Raw genomic sequence first — 21,796 nt, 5'->3', positions numbered from 1 at the left:
GCACCGCTCCTGGTACGCGGACCTGGTGCGTCTGGTGGCAGATGCCCCCTGGCGTCTACCCCTGAGAGAAGATCTTCTGTCGCAGGGTCCGATCTTCCACCCTGCTTTACAGTCGCTGGCTTTAACGGCAAGGCTTTTGAGAGCCAGGTGCTGAAGCACCGGGGCCTATCGGGCTCGGTGGTTTCTACCATGCTGCGTGCACGGAAGTCTACTTCAAGGAAGATTTACCATCGTACGTGGAAGGCCTACATCTGTGTGAGGAGATGAGATGGCACCCCCGTACATACAAAAAAACAAAAGAACAAAAGCTGGACAGCCGCACTCCAAAATTTTCTTTAAAAGAGATGTCTTTATTTTCAACTGTGCATACAGTCACTGCAAGCCCACAAAAATCAGTATGGCCAACGTTTCGCACTGGCGTCAGTGCTTAGTCATGGCTAGCAAGGTTCACACTACAAATGAAATATATACACAAAACATACAATCATGTGATGAAAAGCCCTGCCTACAGCAGGGAGGAATCAATTAAGTTAATCAAGCAGTAAATCAAACGGCACTTTAAACAGCTGAAATATGGGTTAAACCTCCCTCAAGTGTGTCCCTTTGTAAAAAAGGGAGAAAGCGTGAAAAACACATATTGATTTGTGAAAAACCTGTGTATAAATGAAAATCAAAATGAAATGACAATGAAGATAAACAAATATATAAAAATAGAAATACCCATAAAATTACTTATAAAGTTTCTCAAAATCAGACCACAACATATATGTATAATTAATTAGTGAAGCCAAAATAGACCTATTTTAAAATAGGTCTATTTTGGCTTCACTAATTAATTTATTCCAATAACTTATGCATTTTTGAGTCACTAAATGACCACGGGTGAGAGCGCTTCTATATATATATATATGTACATGTATACACATAATAGAGAATTTTTTTATTATTATAATTATTTCTTATTTTTTAAGTGAGACTATACCTATACATATATGTTGTGGTCTGATTTTGAGAAACTTTATAAGTAATTTTATGGGTATTTCTATTTTTATATATTTGTTTATCTTCATTGTCATTTCATTTTGATTTTCATTTATACACAGGTTTTTCACAAATCAATATGTGTTTTTCACGCTTTCTCCCTTTTTTACAAAGGGACACACTTGAGGGAGGTTTAACCCATATTTCAGCTGTTTAAAGTGCCGTTTGATTTACTGCTTGATTAACTTAATTGATTCCTCCCTGCTGTAGGCAGGGCTTTTCATCACATGATTGTATGTTTTGTGTATATATTTCATTTGTAGTGTGAACCTTGCTAGCCATGACTAAGCACTGACGCCAGTGCGAAACGTTGGCCATACTGATTTTTGTGGGCTTGCAGTGACTGTATGCACAGTTGAAAATAAAGACATCTCTTTTAAAGAAAATTTTGGAGTGCGGCTGTCCAGCTTTTGTTCTTTTGTTTTTTTGCTATTACCGCATTGCCAGCACCCTGGTGGTTCAACAACCCCTGATCATCACGAGGCTCACCTGGAGCGGTGAGAATTCTGTCTGTGTGTCCACCCCCGTACATACATGGTGTCCCGGATTCTGCTGTTCTTACAGCGAGGAGTGGACCAGGCTCTCTCGCCTTAAGTACGATTTAAGAGTCAGATTTCGGCTCTAGCTGTCTACTTTCTGCGACCCTTGGCAGCGCACTCTTTGGTGCATACGTTTGTGCAGGGGGTCCGACATGTGGCCCCTCCTGTGCGCCCTCCACTGCCCCCATGGGACTTGAATTTAGTCCTCTCGGTGCTTCAAGACGCTCCTTTGAGGACATTCGAAAGATCCCTTTGTTGACTCTGTCCCAGGTGGTGTTTTTTCTGGTGGCAATTACATCGATCAGACGGGTGTCTGAACTGGCGGCCTTGTCCTGCAAGGCTCCTTACTTGGTCATCCATGAGGATAAGGTGGTGCTGCGGCCGCAGCTGTCTTTTCTCCCGAAGGTGGTTTCGGCTTTTCACATTAATGAGGTTATTGTATACCCATCCTTATGTCCTCAGCCGAAGAACCCTAAAAAGGCCACTTTACATTCCCTGGATGTGGTTCGGGCCATACGTGTGTACTTATCTGCTACGGCTCCGTTTCCGGAAGTCGGACTCGCTGTTCATGTCGGTGAATGGTCCTAAAAAAGGTCTGGCGGTCTCGTCGGCCACCATTTCTAGGTGGATCAGATGGGTTGTGCTTCAGGCCTATGCCCTGAAGGGGCGGGCGCCTCCCTTTCAGGTTATGGCGCATTCGACCAGGGCGATCGGTGCCTCTTTTTGGCTTTCCGTCATAAAGCCTCTGTGATACAGGTGTGTAAGGCAGGGACCTGGTCGTCAATCCACACCTTCTCAAAATTTTACAAGGTGGATGTGAGTGCATCTTCGGATGCCTCCTTCGGCCGCAAGGTGTTACAGGCAGCAGTTTAAGGTTGGAGTTCCTCCGTTGAGTAATTTTTTGACACTGGTTGGGGACGTCCCTAAGGTCATAGGCTGCTGTGTCCTTCCATGAATGGAAGAGAAAATAGTATTTTTGTACTCACCGTATCACGGACAGTACTCAATTTTCTCTATCACAATTGCACTAATACGGCTACAATCACGTCAAGTATGTACTCACCGTAAAATCCATTTCTCTGAGTTCATGAACGGACACAGCACCCAAGTGTTGCCTCTCACTGTGCTATTAAATTTGGACAGCGGGAAGTTTTGTAAAAAAAAAAAAACAGGTTGGATGTACTGAAGTCAATTGATCAATTCGGTACAGCCAGCCTGCCCATAAATGGATCGAAATTCGGCCAGTCCCTGCTGAACCAGCCAAATTTTGATCAGTCTATGGCCGGCCTAACCCTGTCTACACGCCATCTTCTGTTTTAGAGAGATATTGTCTTGCTGAATCGTAATTGATAAGTATTAATGGTAGGATCTGATGTTTGAATACTCTTCTTTCTTTTTCTTAGTATCCCAGCCTTCCAGTGGTACAGACGACTCATTGTTACGTGGGCTACATGCAGCCAGTCAGACAAGCCAGCTTATTGTTCAGTCGTCTTCCATTCCTATGCTGAGTGCCTGTTTCAACAAGCTGTTTTCTATGCTGCAAGTGCATCATGTTCAGGTAGAGCACCTTTCATTACATAAGTTTCAAATTTGTTGCATCTACTACAAATCCTTTCTCACTATGATTACAGCTACTAAAAATTCTAATGATGGAAATTACTTTCTAAGGCTAGTCACTTTCATGGTCTGTTAATCTTGCTAGCATTAGCAAGTACCATAGGCTTGTCTATTAGTCGGCTTTGCCTTGAGGCATCTGGTTTCATTTGAGCGAATACATTTTTTGAATTGTACAGCACAGGACACAGGCTTGAATATTCGTAGATCCTGGATTATAGGACGGTACTGTCAGGTGACTGAATACTCGAAAGCTTCTGAGGACGTTCACCTGGACTCATCAGTATAACCCTAGATATATAATGTGATTTTAAATAGATTTTTGATGTAATTTATATGTAAAAAAAAATAATCTCAATAGAAGCTTGTACCTCTAATGGACAGCATCTCCTGAAGAAGCCCAAAACATGTTGGGAGCTCCAATCTACACTGCTGTATCCATGAAATTGTATTGAAACGTACTTGCAAATTGTTAAACAATTTTTTATTTTGTCTTTTAAAACTTTTTATATCATATTCTGAGGTCACTGGACCTTATTCTGCGCCTTAAAAATCCCACTAAATACTTCTTCGTTCACTCAAGAGATGTGGTTCTAAAGTCCTTACTCCTATATTGGTCTGAGGTTCCCTTTTCTTGTGAGGCTGTCCATGGAAGCCCATGGGGAAGCCCTTACTATGTGATGAGCCTGATTTTAACTTGCAATGTGAGTTGCCATTTGTCTTTTCACCACAATAAATCTGTTAACATATTGCACTCTGCTGTTCTTATCGGTTTGCCTAGAGGTACCTCAGTCTCTTCTGAGGTCCTGCACCTGGTGCACTGAGATCGGCAGAAAGTTACCCTGAATGCTCCAAGTGGAATCCACTAACTTTTTGCTCTTCTGCATAGACATTTTATGTAGACACACACACTTACTGCGCTTTATACCCCATTACATTTTTGCCTGCCCTACAAGTATTTAGATGACAATACATTTATTACCTTGGTTAGATATTGCAATGCTGGCAACGTTCAAAATGCTGTAAAATGTTTGTTCAAAATCTATTAAATGTCTATTTTTTTTTATTATTTTTTTAAGCTTGAGTCACTTCTACAGTTATGGCTCACATTGAGCCTAAATTCTAGCTCGAATGGAGGCAAGGAAAGTGGTGGTGAGCCTTTCTTGTATAATGCCAACAGAATACCAGTCATCAATTTAAATCAAGGTAACTGAGTAGATTGGATCTTTAATTTTTTTTCTGTATTATTCTTTCTTATTCTATATTTTTTTATTTTTTTGTCTGCTTTACAAATAAAATACAAACTGTTTTGAAAAGGACCAGTTGCTAGGTTATTGGCCACAAGTGTAAAAACAACCTAGAAGTTTTTAAGGAGACACATTCTGTTGTTCATCCCTAAGAGCCGGTTCACACAGGGGCAGCAGGACTTGCCAAGTGACTCGGCAAGGCGATTTGCCCACGACTTCAGAGGTGACTTGCAAAATGACTTCTGTATTGAAGTCAATGCAAGTCGCCCTGAAGTCGTCCCATAGTAGTACAGGAAACTTTTTCTAAGTCGGCGCGACTGGAGTCGCTCCTATTAGAACGGTTACACACTACAGACTGAAGCGTGACTTGTAAGGTGGCTAAGTCACCTAACGAGTCATGCCTGTGTAAACCAGCTCTGAGAAAGGGTCCATAAAAAATTGTATAAAGCATTCAGCTGAAAGCTTTTGTAACGATTAGCAACTTAATGAGGCTGGCTGCAAGCCACAAAGGCCACATTTGGCCCATAAAATACCACTTTGTCATCTATGTATTAAAATGTTTACTAATCTTTTCATGTTTGGCTAGTAGAGCAGATAATGAAACAAAATTATTTCCCGTAATCTTGCAATTAAAACAATAGTACTCTGAAAAACATAGAAAGTGAAAACTGTACTGTCATGTTATTTTTGTGTCTTGTGAAGAAATGCCTTTTAAATTGGTGGACCGCGTAACTCCTGTTACAGTGGTGGTCAATGCTGCTGACTCTCCCATGTGGCATTTTGACAAGGAACTGTGTGTGTACTGTGAGATAGGAGATCCAAATGCTACTGTTCAAGGAAAACCACCTTCCATTTAATTAATGTTACCACTGAGGAATACTGTATCACATTTATGATGCAGAGACTTTGTCAAGTGCGGGCAAACTACTGCAGAAGAAAAGTACAGACCACACTGTCCTTGTCATGCTGTATATTTGCTTTAATTTGATAGGTAAACATTTCTGTAAACTGCTTTACTTGAAACGTGTGCTTATTTATTTTCGGATATAGTGGCATAAGCTTTATTTTATTGACCAAGAATGACTTGGTGGTTTACCTTACTACATTTTTGTGTTCTGTGCTATATATCAAATGGGCTGTAAATACTTGAATTGCATATTATCTTTGCCTGTAATTGTTGTGAAGAAAATGTTTGATACTTAAACCTTTCTTTATTTTCTATTGCCTTTCAGCATCCATTATAAGCTTTTTAACAGTCTTGGCCTGGCATCCAAATACCTTGCTGCGGACATGGTGCCTTGTGCTTCACAGCCTCACGCTAATGACAAACATGCAGCTGAACTGTAAGTAAACATTTTGTATCTATAAGGCTGCTTCCATGCAAATTATCTTTTTACCTTTGCCGTTACACACTGTTCATGAAAACCGTGCTCCCTACCTTGTAGTAGTTAATTATTTTAAGCAGTTTTTGAGTCTTGCATTGTCATTAATGCAGAGTTATGCTGAAAAAAAAAATTAAAATTATAAATTAAATCGGCAGCTACAAATACTGCAGCTTCTGACTTTTATTATATGGACTCTTATCTGTCCAGGGCACCCACGATGTCGGTACCCGAAGTGGGTCTGTCCCTCGGCTCATAGGTAAAAGCGCCTCCATCTTCGGTAAGGAAATCGGGACTTAATGGCTTGCGGCTTCACGTCCTGGTTCCCTACTGCAAATGCACGGGTCGCGCTGCACTATTTCAGTTGGTCCCTGTCGTCTTCTGGGACCTGTGTATCTCCCAGAAGACAGTGGGGGGGACATGGCAGATACGTGATCTATGCGGTGAAATGTCTCGTAGAGTGCTGGCCCGCCTTCGTGGGAAACTTGTAAGAAAAGAAATGGCTGCACATCCAGGAATTCCGATTTGCCTTTTATTTCACAAAGTGATAACCCTAAAGACACCAACACAGGGTCACGTAGACGAGTTTCACACATACATCTTGTGCTTGATCACTACAATGACTAAAATAACCGATGGATGTTAAATAGACCGCCCAAGTAACTGAAGGTGTTCTGGGGGCGGTGATAATCCGCAGTAGTACACGGCTCGATCAATCGCAAAACTTCAGCCCCAAAGAGCATCTGAGTAAAGATTCAAATGCAAAATCGAACTGAAGTTCCAAGTTCCCGGTCATATCGAGAAATCTCCCATACACACAGACGTGGACCAACAATCACATAGAAACACTGTATATAAAATACATGAACATTACCAGTAAATAATTTGGAAAAAGGAAAATTAATATAAATAGTGTTAAGAGAAGAATAAAAACCATAGTGAATATAAAAATGTTTGTCTAATATGAGCAAATATGTGCATGCAGGTGCACCCACATGCACATGACATGCATGTAAAATCATTTTTACATTGACCTTGGGGTTATATACCTTCCTTTTCAGGAGAGACTAGGCAGAAAAAACAGCACTTCAAGTGTTAAAAACACTTCTCTCAGTACAGCACCTCCCAGGGGGCGTGTCCCCGGGAACATCCAGCCCCAGTTTTTTTCTGCCTAGCGTTAAAAGAAGACATGGCCTTTTCTGGAGTCCATGTGCTCTAGAGATTTTTTGGGGATTTTCGCTTTTTATTTGATTTTTTTTCCCCTGCATTTTTTGGATCCTGGGATCTACTATCAACTGCCGACTGGGTTACAGGCTGGATCTTGATCCTTGTAGTCCCCCCCCCCCCCATGTTCGGCCATCGAGCGTGTGCCGGCCTTTAGCTAGGCCGTCCACGACATGCCCCATTGCTCCAGGGGCGGCCGGTGAGCTGTATGCTACAGGGCACACATATGACCGGTCTCTATGGCAGTGTCACAGTGTGCCATGCCGTATCTACCTGCGGACGTTGGGTCTGTCTGGAATGCCTCCATCCGGTGGTCCCAGGATGGGTAAGTCGTATCCCCTTGCCTCGGCGGGTGTTTTTCGGCTGGTGCATTCCTGGGGTGGTCGACTGAGGGTCCACCCTGCTTTCCTCTCTCCCTTCCTCTCCCTCCTTCCCCGTTCTGGGTGGCGGCTGTGAGGTGGGGGGTCCGCCTGAGGGGGGGCCCTGTTACTGCCAGGGGGGGCTGTGCTGCTGTGGGGTGCTGTTATTTTTTTATTGTGCTGTTATGCTGGACAGTGTCTGCTGTGTGTTTCTAGTGTTTTAAACACGTGTACGGCCGCCATTTTAGCGGTGATGCGGCTCTATATGTCGGCGGCCATTTTCCTGTAGCCCGCATGCTGTTTTTTTTCTCTGCATGTCGGCGGCCGTCTTGGAAAAGTATTGGCCTCTAGTGTCTGGAATAGCGGCACGAAGCCGCAGCACAGCACAGGACGGCACAGCACGGACAGCACTCTCAGCTCTGCACACCAGTACAGCCGGTTTTCGGGTGGTGAGTTCCCTGGGGGGTGCCCTGCTCTGTGACAGCCAGGAGGGTGACCGCTGGGTCCCGTTTTTTTTCTGCAGTACTAAGGTGGCATATACAGGTGGGTCAGCATGGAGTCTGAACCAGAGGCTTCTACCCTGACCATGCCAGAATTAACCCTTGGTGCCCCTGCGGCCTCGATGGATGCTTTGGCGGCAGTCCTGGAGGCGTTTGTTTGCTAGGATTGAAGCGGCAAGTGGCCAGAAGAGGGGTAAAAAGCGCCCCCTCCCTGCGCCTGCTTCTGGGGATGTCTCTGACACGGAATCAGGCCCTGCTATTGCATCTGGTTCTGTCATGTCAGATGATGCAGACTTGGCCCACACGGACAGTGAGGATGACTCTGCTTCAGGGTCTAAGCATGATAAGGAATTTGTTGGCGCTCTTGTCACTGCGGTGCGGGACACTCAAAAACTTGAGGTTTTGGCGGAGGCATCAGACATGCCAGTCCCTTTTTGGGTTCCGCAAGCCACCCCGCACCGCAAAAGTGTTTGTGTTCCATATCTGGACAAACTGTTATACAAGGAATGCGAACGGCCGCAGAAAGTTCTTGCAGTACCAAAATACTTTGCGGTCCGTTGCCCACTTTTTTAGGAAATCCTCCTCAAAAGGGTATCTCCTCCGTCAGTGGACCCTCCGGTGTCCAGCCTGAACAAGGCCACCACGTTGCCTGTGGAAGGTGCTCCTGCATTTAAGGACCCCGCAGATAAGATAGCTGAGGCCCGCTCCATATTCACAGTGGTGGGGTCGGCGGTGAGACCGGTTTTGGCCGGGGCTCTAGTGTCGCAGACACTTACCGAACGGGCTAAGTCCCTGGTGCAGGAGCTGGAGGCGCAGAATGCTTCTGAGACCTGCGTGTACCTGGCCGACCAGTTGGTGCAAGGCCTAAAATTTGTCTGAGTCGGCCCTGGATACGCTCCCCTTGCTCTCCAGGGCCTCCGCGGTGGTACTACGCCGCCTTGTGTGGCTAAAGTGTTGGTCTGCAGACCAGTCCTCTAAGAAGTTCCTGGTGGACTTGCCCTTTAACCACTTGCCGACCGCCCACCGTCGTTATACGTCCTCACTTTAGAGATGAATATCTCGGTAACGGTAGCAGCTGCTGCCACAATCGAGATATTCATCTCTTCTGTGGGCGGCCGTGTTAACGATAATGGCGGTCTCCGCGGCGAATTCGCCGCGAGATCGCCGTTATCGGTGGCGGGAGAGGGGCCCCCCCCTCCCGCCGCTCTCCCGCGCCCTCCGCCGCTTACCGGAGCCGTCGGTAGCGGCGGAGGAGATCGCGACCATCCGGCAGCTGAGCGGGGACGAGACTGAAGGAAAAATCTCCTTCGCCCGTCCCCATAGCTCCGCTGGGCGGAAGTGACGTCAAAACGTCAGTCCCGCCCAGCGTCTTAAAGAAACATTTTTTTTGTCATTTGAAAAAATTACATTTCCAAATTTTTTTTTTTTTTGCATTTAAGCCCAAATATGAGATCTGAGGTCTTTTTGACCCCAGATCTCATATTTAAGAGGACCTGTCATGCTTTTTTCTATTACAAGGGATGTTTACATTCCTTGTAATAGGAATAAAAGTGATAATTTTTTTTTTTTTTCAGTGTTAAAAATTCTAAAATAAATAAAAATAAATGCGAAAAGCAAAAAAAAATTTTTTTTTAAAGCGCCCCGTCCCGACGAGCTCGCGCGTAGAAGCGAACGTATACGCGAGTAGCGCCGACATATGAAAACGGTATTCAAACCACACAAGTGAGGTATCGCCGCGATCGTTAGAGCCTTAGGCCTACTCTGTAACTCAAAAAATGCAACCTGTAGAATTTTTTAAACGTCGCCTATCAAGATTTTTAAGGGTAAAAGTTTGACGCCATGGCACGAGCGGGCGCAATTTTTAAGCGTGACATGTTGGGTATCATTTTACTCGGCGTAACATTATCTTTCACAATATATAAAAAAATTGGGCCAAATTTATTGTCTTATTTTTTTCATTTAAAAAAGTGAATTTTTTCCAAAAAAAGTGCGCTTGTAAGACCGCTGCGCAAATACGGTGTGACAAAAAGTATTGCAATGACTTCCATTTTATTCTCTAGGGTGTTAGAAAAAAATATATATATAATGTTTGGGGGTTTTAAGTAATTTTCTAGCAAAAAAAAATGGTTTTGTCTCGTAAACACCGACTCTGAAAAACAAGCCCGGGGCTAAAGTGGTTAAGGGTGAACGGCTTTTCGGGGCATCCCTGGATGACATAAAGGATGCCTCAGTCGGTAAGAGCACTCTGCTCCTGCAATCTGGGAAGGGTAAGGAGCCTCGCCGTAAGCAAGGTCCCTCATTTACTACCCCCAATCGTTTGTTTTTTTTCGTCTGGCAGGAAAACGTTTCCAGGGTGCGAAGGTGTCCACTGACGGGCAAAAGCGCCCCTGGTACCGCAAGCCCAACAAGCCTGCCTCCGCATGAAGGTCTGCCACCGCCCACATCTCGGGTGGGGGGCCGGCTTCGCGGCTCGGAGGTTTCTTCCTTCCGACCGTTGGTTTTGCAAAGTAGTTTCCTCGGGGTACAAGATAGAATTTCTCTTGTCCACCAAACAGATTTTTTTTCCCTCCAACCTCCGGATCGCCTGAAGGATCTGTCAGGGGCTGTCCAGGATCTGCTGGTCAGGGGAGTGATCGTGCCGGTTCCCTCAACGGAACGGTTTCAGGGGTTTTACTCCAATCTGTAGTCCCCAAGAAGGATGGGGTCCGTCCAATCCTGGACCTCAAGGCCCTCAATTGCTTTGTCAAAGTGCAAAAATTCAGGATGGAGTCATTTCGCTCAGTAATAGCAGCGCTCCATCAGGGGGGATTTACTAGCATCCTTGGATATCAAGGACGCGTACCTGCATATCCCAATATGCGCAAAACACCAGAGGTTCCTGCGCTTTGTGGTCAGGGAGGACCACTTTCAATTTGTGGCCCTCCCGTTCGGCCTGGCCTCAGCAGCGTGGGTTTTCACCAATGTATAAAAAAGAGAAAATGCGCCAACCTAAGTGCAGTAAGTAGGTATTTAATTAAAGCAATTTGCACAGTAAAAGAGGCTACTCACAAAACCAGTATAAATACAGGCATGTTATGGAGGAGACGGCTGGTCCGATGTCACAACTCGTAGTCAGCAATGCAATAGGCTGGTCTCTTATCCTGGTCCCCCGGGTGATGTAAATTAAGGTCCTAGATGTTCGGTAGCCTTAGGGGAACCCCACAGAGAACGGGAGCCGTAGATGCTGCACCAGAAGCGGCGTGCGTTCCAGCGTGGAACGCAGCGTATCGCCGTATAACCGGAAGTGACGTAGGGGCTTCGGACAGCTGTCCGAAGCCCCTACGTCACTTCCGGTTATACGGCGATACGCTGCGTTCCACGCTGGAACGCACGCCGCTTCTGGTGCAGCATCTACGGCTCCCGTTCTCTGTGGGGTTCCCCTAAGGCTACCGAACATCTAGGACCTTCATTTACATCACCCGGGGGACCAGGATAAGAGACCAGCCTATTGCATTGCTGACTACGAGTTGTGACATCGGACCAGCCGTCTCCTCCATAACATGCCTGTATTTATACTGGTTTTGTGAGTAGCCTCTTTTACTGTGCAAATTGCTTTAATTAAATACCTACTTACTGCACTTAGGTTGGCGCATTTTCTCTTTTTTATACATATCTTTCAGAGTCTGCTTCTAACTCCGGATTTTGCTGACACTATTGTGCTATTGGACTTAAAATTGGATTATTGATCCATTTGACTTATTTTATTCATTTATTTTCCAATTTTTATTGACATGGACCATATGATGTATGTACTTTTTTATTGTTGACTGTGCTCTCCTGGTTTTTGCGCCATCGATCTATACATATTACAATGGGTTTTCACCAAGGTGCTCGCCCCGATTCTGACCCTGCTGCGGCAGCACGGGATCGCTATTGTGGGATACCTGGACGGCCTTCTGAGAGCTTCCTCAAGCTCAGAGTTAGAAGAGGACGTGTCTATCACCTGTCGGACCCTCTGAGAATTCGGTTGGCTGCTGAATATCCAGAAGTCAGTACTGGTACCGTCTCAGCGGCTGGAATATCTGGGGTTGGTCCTGGATTCCTCAGAGGCGAGAGTTTTTCTCCCAACGGAAAAACTGCAGACTCTGCGGTGCAGCGGTTGGCGACCCAGAAATGGGCGTCGCTTCGCTTTTGCATGAGTGCTAGGGTCTGATGGTGGCCTCTTTCGAGGCAGTTCCGTATGCCCAATTCCACACTCGAGTGTTGCAGAAAGATATTCTGTCACGTTGGAACAAACTTTCTTCGTCTCTGGATTACCAAATTCGGGTGAGTCGCCTAGTCTAGTCCTCCCTAGTGTGGTGGCTGACATCTCCGGTACTTCGGACCGGGATATCGTTTCTGCCGTGTCATTGGATAGTGATCATGACGGATGCCAGCCTCTGTGGCTGGGGGTTGTCTGGGGTGTCCACTCAGCCCAGGGGCGCTGGACTCAGGAGGAGTCCCGCCTTCCAATCAATGTACTGGAGCTCCGAGCGATCAAGTTGTGTCCCTCCAAGTGGTCTCTGGGTCTGCAAGGCCGACCGGTCAGAATCCAGTCCGACAACGCCACGGCAGTGGCATACGTTAATCATCAGGGGGGCACACGAAGCTCGGCTGCAGCGACGGAAGTCGCGCACATCCTCCGGTGGGCCGAAAGTTACGTTCCGGCTCTGTCGGCGGTGTAGATTCCGGGGGTGCTGAACTGGCAAGCCGACTACCTAAGTCGCCAAAAGCTAGACCAAGGAGAATGGTCATTACACCCGGAGGTGTTTCAGAGTCTGTGCCAAAAATGGGGCACTCCAGACGTGGACTTCTAGCGTCCCGTCTCAATCGGAAGGTGTCACGATTCATGACCAGGTCAAGGGACCCGTGCGTCAGACGCGTTGGTGGCGCCTTGGGGTCACTATCACCTAATATACATCTTCCCTCCCCTGCAGCTTCTTCCTCGCCTGCTGTGCAGGGTAGAAGCCAAGGGGATACAACAATCCTGATCGCTCCGGATTGGCCGTGCCGTCCCTGGTACATGGAACCGGTGCGTCTGGTGGCAGACATCCCCTGGCGTCTACCCCTGAGAGAAGACCTTCTGTCGCAAGGTCCTATCTTTCACCCTGCTTTACAGTCGCTGGCTTTAACGGTGTGGCTGTTGAGAGCCAGGTGTTGAAGGACCGAGGTCTGTCGGGCTCGGTGATCTCTACCATGCTACGAGTACGGAAGTCCACTTCACAAAAGATTTACCATCGTACATGGAAGGCCTACATCTCTGTGTGAAGAGATGAAGTGGCACCCCCGTACATACGTGATGTCCCAGATTCTGCTGTTTTTACAGCGTGGAGTGGATCAGGCTCTCGCCTTAAGTACGGTTAAGAGTCAGATCTCGGCTCTAGCTGTCTACTCTTAGCGACCCTTGGCGGTGCATTCCTTGGTGCGTACGTTTGTGCAGGTGGTCCGGCATGTGGCTCCTTTTATGCGTCCTCCACTGCCTCCATGGGACTTGAATTTAGTTATTTCGGTGGTTCAAGAAGCTCCGTTTGAGGATATTCGGAATATTCCTTTGTTGACTCTCTCCCAGAAGGTGGTTTTTCTGGTAGCAATTACTTCGGTCAGACGGGTATCGGCCTTGTCTTGCAAGGGTCCTTACTTAGTCATCCATGAGGATAAAGTGGTGCTGCGGCCCGCAGCCATCATTCTTTCCAAAGGTTGTTTCGGCTTTTCACATTGAGGACATCGTTTTGCCATCCTTATGTCCTCGGCCAAAAAACCCGAAGGAGGCCACTTTGCATTCCTTGGATGTGGTTCGGGCCCTACGGGTGTACTTGTCTGCTACGGCTCCGTTTCGGAAGTCGGACTCACTGTTCGTGTCGGTAACTGGTCCTAAGAAAGGTCTGGCGGTCTCGTCGGCCACCAAACCTAGGTGGATCAGACAGGTCGTGCTCCAGGCCTATGCCCTAAAGGGGCGGGCGCCTCCCTTTCGGGTTGCGGCGCATTCGACCAGGGCGATTGGTGCCTCTTGGGCTTTCCGCCATTAAGCGTCTGTCTTACAGGTATGGAAGGCGGCGACCTGGTCGTCAATCCACACCTTCTCAAAATTTTACAAGGTGGATGTGAGTGCATCTTCGGATGCCTCCTTTGGCCGCAAGGTTTTACAGGCGGTTTTAAGGTTATAGTTCCTCCGTTGAGGAACTCTGGTTTGTTTGGAGTGAAGCTTGGTTTGCTGTGTTGTTTTCCCACCCCTCGAAATTTTTTGAGACTGCTTGGGGACGTCCCTAAGGTCAATGCTGCTGTGTTCGTCCATGAACGAAAGAGAAAATAGGATTTTTGTACTCACCGTAAAATCCATTTCTCTGAGTTCATGGTTGGACACAGCACCCACCCCTTCTTTGTTTGTACTGCTTGTCTACGAACTGAGGCTGGATGTTCCAGAGAGTGGGATGTACCCGGGGGACACGCCCCCTGGGAGGTACTGTACTGAGAGGTGTTTTTAACACTTTAAGTGCTGTTTTTTCTGCCTAGTCTCTCCTGAAAGGAAGGTATATAACCCTAAGGTCAATGCTGCTGTGTCCGTCCATGAACTCGGAAATGGATTTTACGGTGAGTACAAAAATCCTATTTTTCTGATTGGTTAACTGATTTTGAATGCAGCGGCTTTGTGGGAACAGTTGGGGGTTGGGCCCTTCCTGTTCCAACATGATTGCGCACAAAGCAAGGTCCATACTTTTGACAATGCAATGTATTGCCAAAACAATGTAGCGCACTTACGTTTGGTAGTGTCTAAACCGACACCGAGTCACGGCTTATAAACCTCTAGAGCTCCGTCGGCTCTAGCTATAAACCTGGCTGCGAGCAGACAGGCTGTGTAGGAAGATGTCACTCCATAGAGCAGTGGTTCTCAACCTGGGGTCTGGACCCCCTCGGGGTCAAATGATGATTTGCCAGGGGTCACCGAATCCTGGGCTGTTGCCCGCGTTCCTCTCCCAGCATTTTTGTGGCCACCCAGCAGGGCTGTTTCTGGAGCCCGCGGCTGCCCACTCAGCCTCTTTGCAGCCACCCATTCAGTTCACGGCATGGGTAGGGGGCAGAGACTAGAGGTCAGATGACTGGTGAGGAATATTAAGTGGGAGGGGCTGAAGGAGACCCAATCTCCTGATTTCAGCATAGGTGTCACTGCTGTGAGACACCACAGAGCTGGAGATACAGTGAGTAACACTACCTGTGATTAGAGTTGCCATTAAAAGTCCCCACTACGGTTTTCAGATCAGCAGAATACCTTGACCAAGAGCACCTACGTTGGCTGATGAGAACTCTCCCCAGCATTGCCACTGATCCCAACTCCCTGCCAGCACTGCTACTCATCCCATTCCCCCCCACCCCCTCACCAAGGAGTAAGAAGGAATAAAAATAGAAAATACATGGAAGGGAGGGGGAGGAACAAAGAAAAAGTAGAGAGAGAGAATAAGAGAACAAGGAAGACTGCTAGAGAGAGGGATGGGGGAAAAAAAAAAAAAAAAAAAATTAGGATAGAGAGAGATAAAAGGGAAAGAAAGGAGAAAAAAAGAAACAATGATACATCTTAAAATGTACCATACGGGGCCCCATGCACACGAGATGCTGGTAAACGCGTGTTCAGAGGCATTTGGACAGCTTTTTCAACTGCCCCTGAACACATTCAATGTTATCCTATGTGTCCATGCACACAGTCACGTTTTTCTGCGTTTTTCGGCAGTTGCGTTTATGCTCGTTTTTTCAGAAGCAAAAAAATGGGTTCAGACGCAAAACAAAAACACGGTACCGGCGTTTTGCCGCGATTTCGTTTATAGGCGTTTTTAAAGGTGACCTATTTTTTTGCATTAGAAATCTCAAAAATGATGGCAAATGATGAAAAAACATAAAAAAAAAACATTTAAAAAAAGTAATTGCTTGCATTGCATTGTGGACAATCAACTTGTGGCAGGTGACTTGGCCAGTGGACAATCCACAACTTGTGGCAGGTGACAATCCACAACTTGTGGCCAGTTGACGTGGCAGGTGACGTGGCCAGTGGACAATCCACAACTTGTGGCAGGTGACGTAACCAGGTGACAATCTACAACTTGTGGCAAGTGGACAATCCGCATCTTGTGGCAGGTGATGTGGCAAGTGACACGCTAAATACACATACACTGCTGCTCTCTCAGCTGCTACTCACGTCTCACAAAATGGCTGAAATAGTTAAATAATACTGTTTTTTGAGCTTAGGGAGGGTCTTATGATGTTTCTTAACTAAACGCTTATAAACGCAAACACGGTAAAACGCTGCGAAATTCGTGGCAAAACCGGGCAGTTTAAACGCCGTTTTTTGTGTTTGAAAACGTGTGTTTAGATGAGTTTGCATCTGCGTCTCGTGTGCATGGGGCCTAATACTGTACGAGTGGAAGGGACTCTGGGAGCCTGTGGGTTAGGGGCGCAAATTACTTGTCTTGCCTTAGGGGCTGACAACCCACGCTACGAAAATAATTTTACTGATAGGGGTCCCCACAGCTTGGGAAATTTTATCCAGGGGTCACGGCACAAGAAAGGGTTGAGAACCACTGCCATATAGGCTCTGCCCTGCGTGTTTTAACGTGATGTCTTCATCAGGAGTTTGCGCCTGATGCTGCAGCTCACGATGAGTCGTTTCAGAGGTCAGTTAGGCCCCATTCACATCTAGAATTTGACACATCTCTTTGCATGACACACATAAAGCAGTTTATTTAAATGCCTGCCCTACATTTCACATGCTGCAAAATAGCTCATGAACTTTTTTGCTGCATTTCGTTTTGCCACATTTTTGCACGTGGCAAAGCATGTATCTGCTTGCTGCATTTTGGGTGCCATTATCAATGAATGGCAGCGAAACCCGTTTTTAATGCAAAAATGTGCAGTTTTGCATGCATTTACCAAATGCACAGGTGTGAATGGTGTCTAATGAAATGTTTGAAAGCTTTTTTACTGCTTGTTATGTAATTTCCCTACTGTCAATAGTCTGTGCACATATACATTTTAAGACCACTTGCATATCCTGTTATGTACCAATGTACCTTACCCAAGATTTGTTTTATCGGGATATGTTTTGTTTATATTCCCAGACTTTCTTGTCGAAGTTAATTTTAACATTTTTGCGTACTGTGATTTGAATGGCTAAGTGTATTGTATTTCCACAGTAACTCTAAGGTCTTGGCGTAGATGTTTGTTTATGAATAAATATGTTCCTTTGTGCATTAGCTGGACCCAGCAGCACTATTGGAGCTCAGGAAAATACTGCCCAGTTACTGGTATCCGATCCAAATCTCCTCCATGTCATTGTGAAATTCCTCTCAGGAACAAACCCTCATGGGACCAACCAGCACAGTCCCCAGGTGATATTTATAGTGTACTTTAGCTTCTGTAATGCAGTTTTAATTGCTGCTGATATTCTCCAGCTGCTGTAAGCTACATCCTATACGATAATATTGAATAAAGCCCCCCTTTTTTTTTTCTCTCCTGCAGGTTGGACCTACCGCTACTCAGGCAATGCAGGAGTTCCTGACAAGATTACAAGTTCACCTCTCGGCTACCAGTCCTCAGATGTTTAGTGAATTTTTGTTAAAGCTCATACACATACTTTCAACAGAAAGGTACTTACTAAGCTCTATTAGATTTTACTATGGTTACTATGGTCTTCTGTAATATTTACTAGAATATACAAATCATTTTATTTTTTTTCTCTTGTAGAGGTGCTTTTCAGACTGGACAAGGACCACTGGATGCTCAGGTGAAACTCCTAGAATTCACTCTGGAACAGAATTTTGAGGTGGTCTCTGTTAGCACCATCTCAGCAGTCATTGAATCGGTTACCTTTCTTGTCCATCACTACATCACCTGTTCTGACAAAGTTGTGTCACGGAGTGGATCAGACAGCTCTGTTGGAGCCAGGGCTTGTTTCGGAGGCCTTTTTGCAAATATCATTAGACCTGGTGATGCCAAAGCAGTTTGTGGAGAAATGACGCGAGATCAGCTGATGTTTGACTTGTTAAAACTGGTAAATATATTGGTTCAGCTGCCACTGACGAGCAACAAAGAGTTCAGCGCTCGTACACCTGTCGTGAGCAGCACAACAGACAGCGTTTCTGATGAGGAGAAAGTCTATGGAGGAAAAGACTCGAGCAGTAACTCTTCTGCTATACAAAGCACTACCACATATGTGGCAGATTTGGTGCTAGCCAACCAGCAAATCATGAGCCAGATCCTCTCAGCCCTTGGTCAGTGTAACAGCAGTGCAATGGCAATGATTATTGGTAAGTATGTTAGCCATATTGTGAACCAAATTAATATCTGTTTGCTTGTTGCACTTGTGTAGTATAGTTATCAAGGTCCTCAATGTTTCAGTGCTTTATGCTTCTCAAAATAATATCCTTTTGTGACACAGTACTTTCTATGAACTAGCAATCAGATAAAGTATTCAAACCCGCCTAATGTTTAAGGGCACTTTCGCACCCAGGCATCGGCGTTAGAGCGCCGCTATTTTTAACCCCTGCTAGCATCCGGAAAAGGGTTAAAAGAACTTCTTTGCTGGTGCTGCACATGGATTTCAATAGGGGTAGGAGCGCTGTATACACCACTCTACAGCGCCTCAAAGATGCTGCTTGCAGGACTCTCTTGAGCGTCCTGCCAGCGCACCGCTCCAGTGTGAAAGCCCTTGGGGAGTAAGGGCTTTTGCACTGGAGTGAGAGGAGAGGCGCTTTACAGGCACTATTTTTACTGCTGTAGCACCTGTAAAGCCCCTCAGTGTGAAAGGGGTCTTAACCGCTTAAGGACCGACGCACGCAGATTTACGTTGACAGAATGGCATGGACGTACAGGTATGTCCCGTTTAATTTGCTGCTGTGTGGTCGTGCGCCGCGAATGTACCCACGGACTCTGTCCGCCAGTGTCTCACGATCGGGTCACAGAGCTGAAGAATGGGGAGATGTCAGTGTGGCATGGAGGAGCTCAGCTATGAGGAAAGATTAGAGGAACTAAATTTATTCACTCTTGAGAAGAGGAGAATAAGGGGGGATATGATCAACATGTACAAATATATAAGAGGTCCATACAGTGAACTTGGTGTTGAGTTATTCACTTTACGGTCATCACTGAGGACAAGGGGGCACTCTTTACGTCTAGAGGAAAAGAGATTTCACCTCCAAATACGGAAAGGTTTTTTCACAGTAAGAGCTGTGAAAATGTGGAACAGACTCCCTCCAGAGGTGGTTCTGGCCAGCTCAGTAGATTGCTTTAGGAAAGGTCTGGATTCTTTCCTAAATGTACAGAATATAACTGAGTACTAAGATTTGTAGGTATAGTTGATCCAGGGTAAATCCGATTGCCTCTCGGGGGATCAGGAAGGAATTTTTTCCCCTGCTGTAGCAAATTGGATCATGCTCCGCTGGGGTTTTTTGCCTTCCTCTGGATCAACTGTGGGTATGGAGTTGGGTGTATAGGATTTTACTGTGTTTTTTTATTTTGTTTTTTGTGGTTGAACTGGATGGACTTGTGTCTTTTTTCAACCTGACTAACTATGTAACTATGTGTAAACACAACATCTCCCCGTTCTTCCTAATGACATGTCACTGACCGAATGCTCCCTCCCATTCGGATCAGAGATCAGTGACATGACACTCGTAGCCACGCCCCCTAACAGTTAGAATCACTCCCTAGGACACTAACCCCTTCAGTGCCCCCTAAAGGTTAATCCCTTCACTGTCAGTGTCATTTTTACAGTGATCAGTGCATTTTTATACACTGATCACTGTAAAAATTACAATTGTCCCAAAATAGTGTCAAGTGTCCGCCATAATGTCGCAGTTACGATAAAAATCGCTGATCGCCGCCATTACTAGTAAAAAATATAAAAATGCCATAAAAATATTCCTTAACTTTTGCGCAAACCAAACAATAATTTAATTTGATTTTTTTTTAAATATGTAAAATACGTATCGGCCTTAAAGCGGGGGTTCACCCTTAGAGGGCACTTTTCCCCCTTAGATTCCTGCTCGTTATTACTAGGGGAATCGGCTATTTATTTTAAAATATGTGCAGTACTTACCCGTTTACGAGACGCATCCTCTCCGTCGCTTCCGGGTATGGGCTTCGGGAATGGGCGTTCCTTCTTGATTGACAGGTTTCCGAGAGGCTTCCGACGGTCGCATCCATCGCGTCACGATTTTCCGAAAGAAGCCGAACGTCGGTGCGCAGGCGCAGTATAGAGCCGCACCGACGTTCGGCTTCTTTCGGCTACGAGTGACGCGACGGATGCGACCGTCGGAAGCCTCTCGGAAGGCTGTCACTCAAGAAGGAACGCCCGCTCCCGAAGACCCATACCCGGAAGCGACGGAAGAAGATGCAGCTCGAAAACGGGTAAGTACTGCTTATATTTTAATATAAATAGCCGATTCCCCTAGACCGAACGAGCAGGAAGCTAAGGGGAGATTTTTTTTTTTTTTTTTAAATGGGTGAACTCCCGCTTTAACTGAGGAAATTTTTTTTTTTTCTTATATTTTTTGGGGGGTATTTATTATAGCAAAAAGAAAAAAATATAGTGTTTTTTCTAAATTGTCGCTCGATTTTTGTTTATTGCACAAAAAATAAAAACGGCAGAGGTGATTAAATACAGCCAAAAAGCTCCATTTGTGGGGAACAAAAAGGGCGTCAATTTTGTTTGGGAGCCACGTCGCATGACTGCGCAATTGTCAGTTAAAGCGATGCAGTGCCGAATCGCAAAAAGTGGCCTGGTCTTTGGCCAATCAAATGGTCCGGGGCTTAAGTGGTTAATGTTATGTAGGCATAGGCTTTCCAAGTGTTGTAGTTTTATTTCTGTATCTTCTGGGAACAGTTTTAGCCAACCATTTGGCTATAGCATTGTTCATTTTGAGGCTTGTTAATAATTTTATTCTGTGAAATTGACTTGAAGCTTGAGCAAGGGAGCTGCATTTGGCTCTACCTCCCTTGAACAGTTCAGTACCTGTCTAAAACTGAAGCTTTGACGCAAACAGAATACACTCAATCCTTGTCTTTTTATACTTGTCTCCTCACCAAAGTATTGTTACATTCAAACTCCAGCCCAAATAGCCATATGAAGGTTTAGAACATAGGTCTGTCTTTATTTTTATTTATTTTTAAGTTGCTATCCTTGTCAATAATTAAATAATTTTGCCTCCCTTCATGCCCTGATGACATGCATTACTGGAATAGTCCATAGGGAAAAATGTCCAGCATTGTCAAGGGTTCTGACCTTCCCCACTATATTAAAAAAAACAAATTATACATTGGGCTTGAACTATAAGCATCTTTTAATAGTGGCATCATTGGATGTTTTTTTTTTTTGTTTTTTTTCAGGTGCAAGTGGTTTACATTTAACCAAACATGAAAACTTCCATGGAGGGCTAGATGCCATTTCAGTTGGCGATGGGCTCTTTACCATTTTAACAACTCTTAGCAAGAAGGCTAGTACAGTTCAAGTGATGCTGCAGCCAATTTTAACTTATATGGCATGTGGATATATGGGAAGACAGGTAAATGGACATTTTCTCAGTTTTTCCTTTTTAATAGATTAAAAGTGCATTTGCCTTTTTTATATGTGGTTTATTTATATAAATGTCTCTTTCCCTTTTAAAGAAATGTTGTTGTTCTTTTGGTTTTTGACCACTGTGTAAACCATAGTTTATATAATGTTCCATAAAGGAGAATTGCTGGCAGATATAAAAATATCTGTTAATAGTTTTGAATCCTACCCAAGTTTGTCTTGTCAGCCTGGAATCCCTCTGCACAGCATAATTCGGTCTGCAAGAGTAAGGGGTCACACTAGGAGCCTGTCAGGCTCTGCAGCATGCTGTCTGCTTC

General features: G+C 45.4%; 1 protein-coding gene across 1 annotated transcript in view; it reads left to right on the top strand.

Moving 5' to 3' along the window:
* The window catches only part of BIRC6 (baculoviral IAP repeat containing 6), a 347,923-nt gene that overhangs the window by 145,986 nt on the left and 180,141 nt on the right, over positions 1 to 21,796 (top strand). Inside the window, exons 41-47 of the mRNA XM_040347806.1 lie at positions 2,984 to 3,138; positions 4,274 to 4,400; positions 5,674 to 5,784; positions 17,162 to 17,295; positions 17,426 to 17,553; positions 17,651 to 18,213; positions 21,293 to 21,468. Of these exons, the coding sequence (XP_040203740.1) occupies positions 2,984 to 3,138; positions 4,274 to 4,400; positions 5,674 to 5,784; positions 17,162 to 17,295; positions 17,426 to 17,553; positions 17,651 to 18,213; positions 21,293 to 21,468 (1,394 nt within the window). The remainder of the gene's footprint in view (positions 1 to 2,983; positions 3,139 to 4,273; positions 4,401 to 5,673; positions 5,785 to 17,161; positions 17,296 to 17,425; positions 17,554 to 17,650; positions 18,214 to 21,292; positions 21,469 to 21,796) is intronic.

This window comes from Rana temporaria, chromosome 4 (genome assembly GCF_905171775.1).
Source record: "Rana temporaria chromosome 4, aRanTem1.1, whole genome shotgun sequence".
Lineage (NCBI taxonomy): Eukaryota > Metazoa > Chordata > Amphibia > Anura > Ranidae > Rana > Rana temporaria.
The sequence above is the reverse complement of the archived record's forward strand: the minus strand, read 5'-3'. Positions and strand labels throughout refer to the sequence as shown.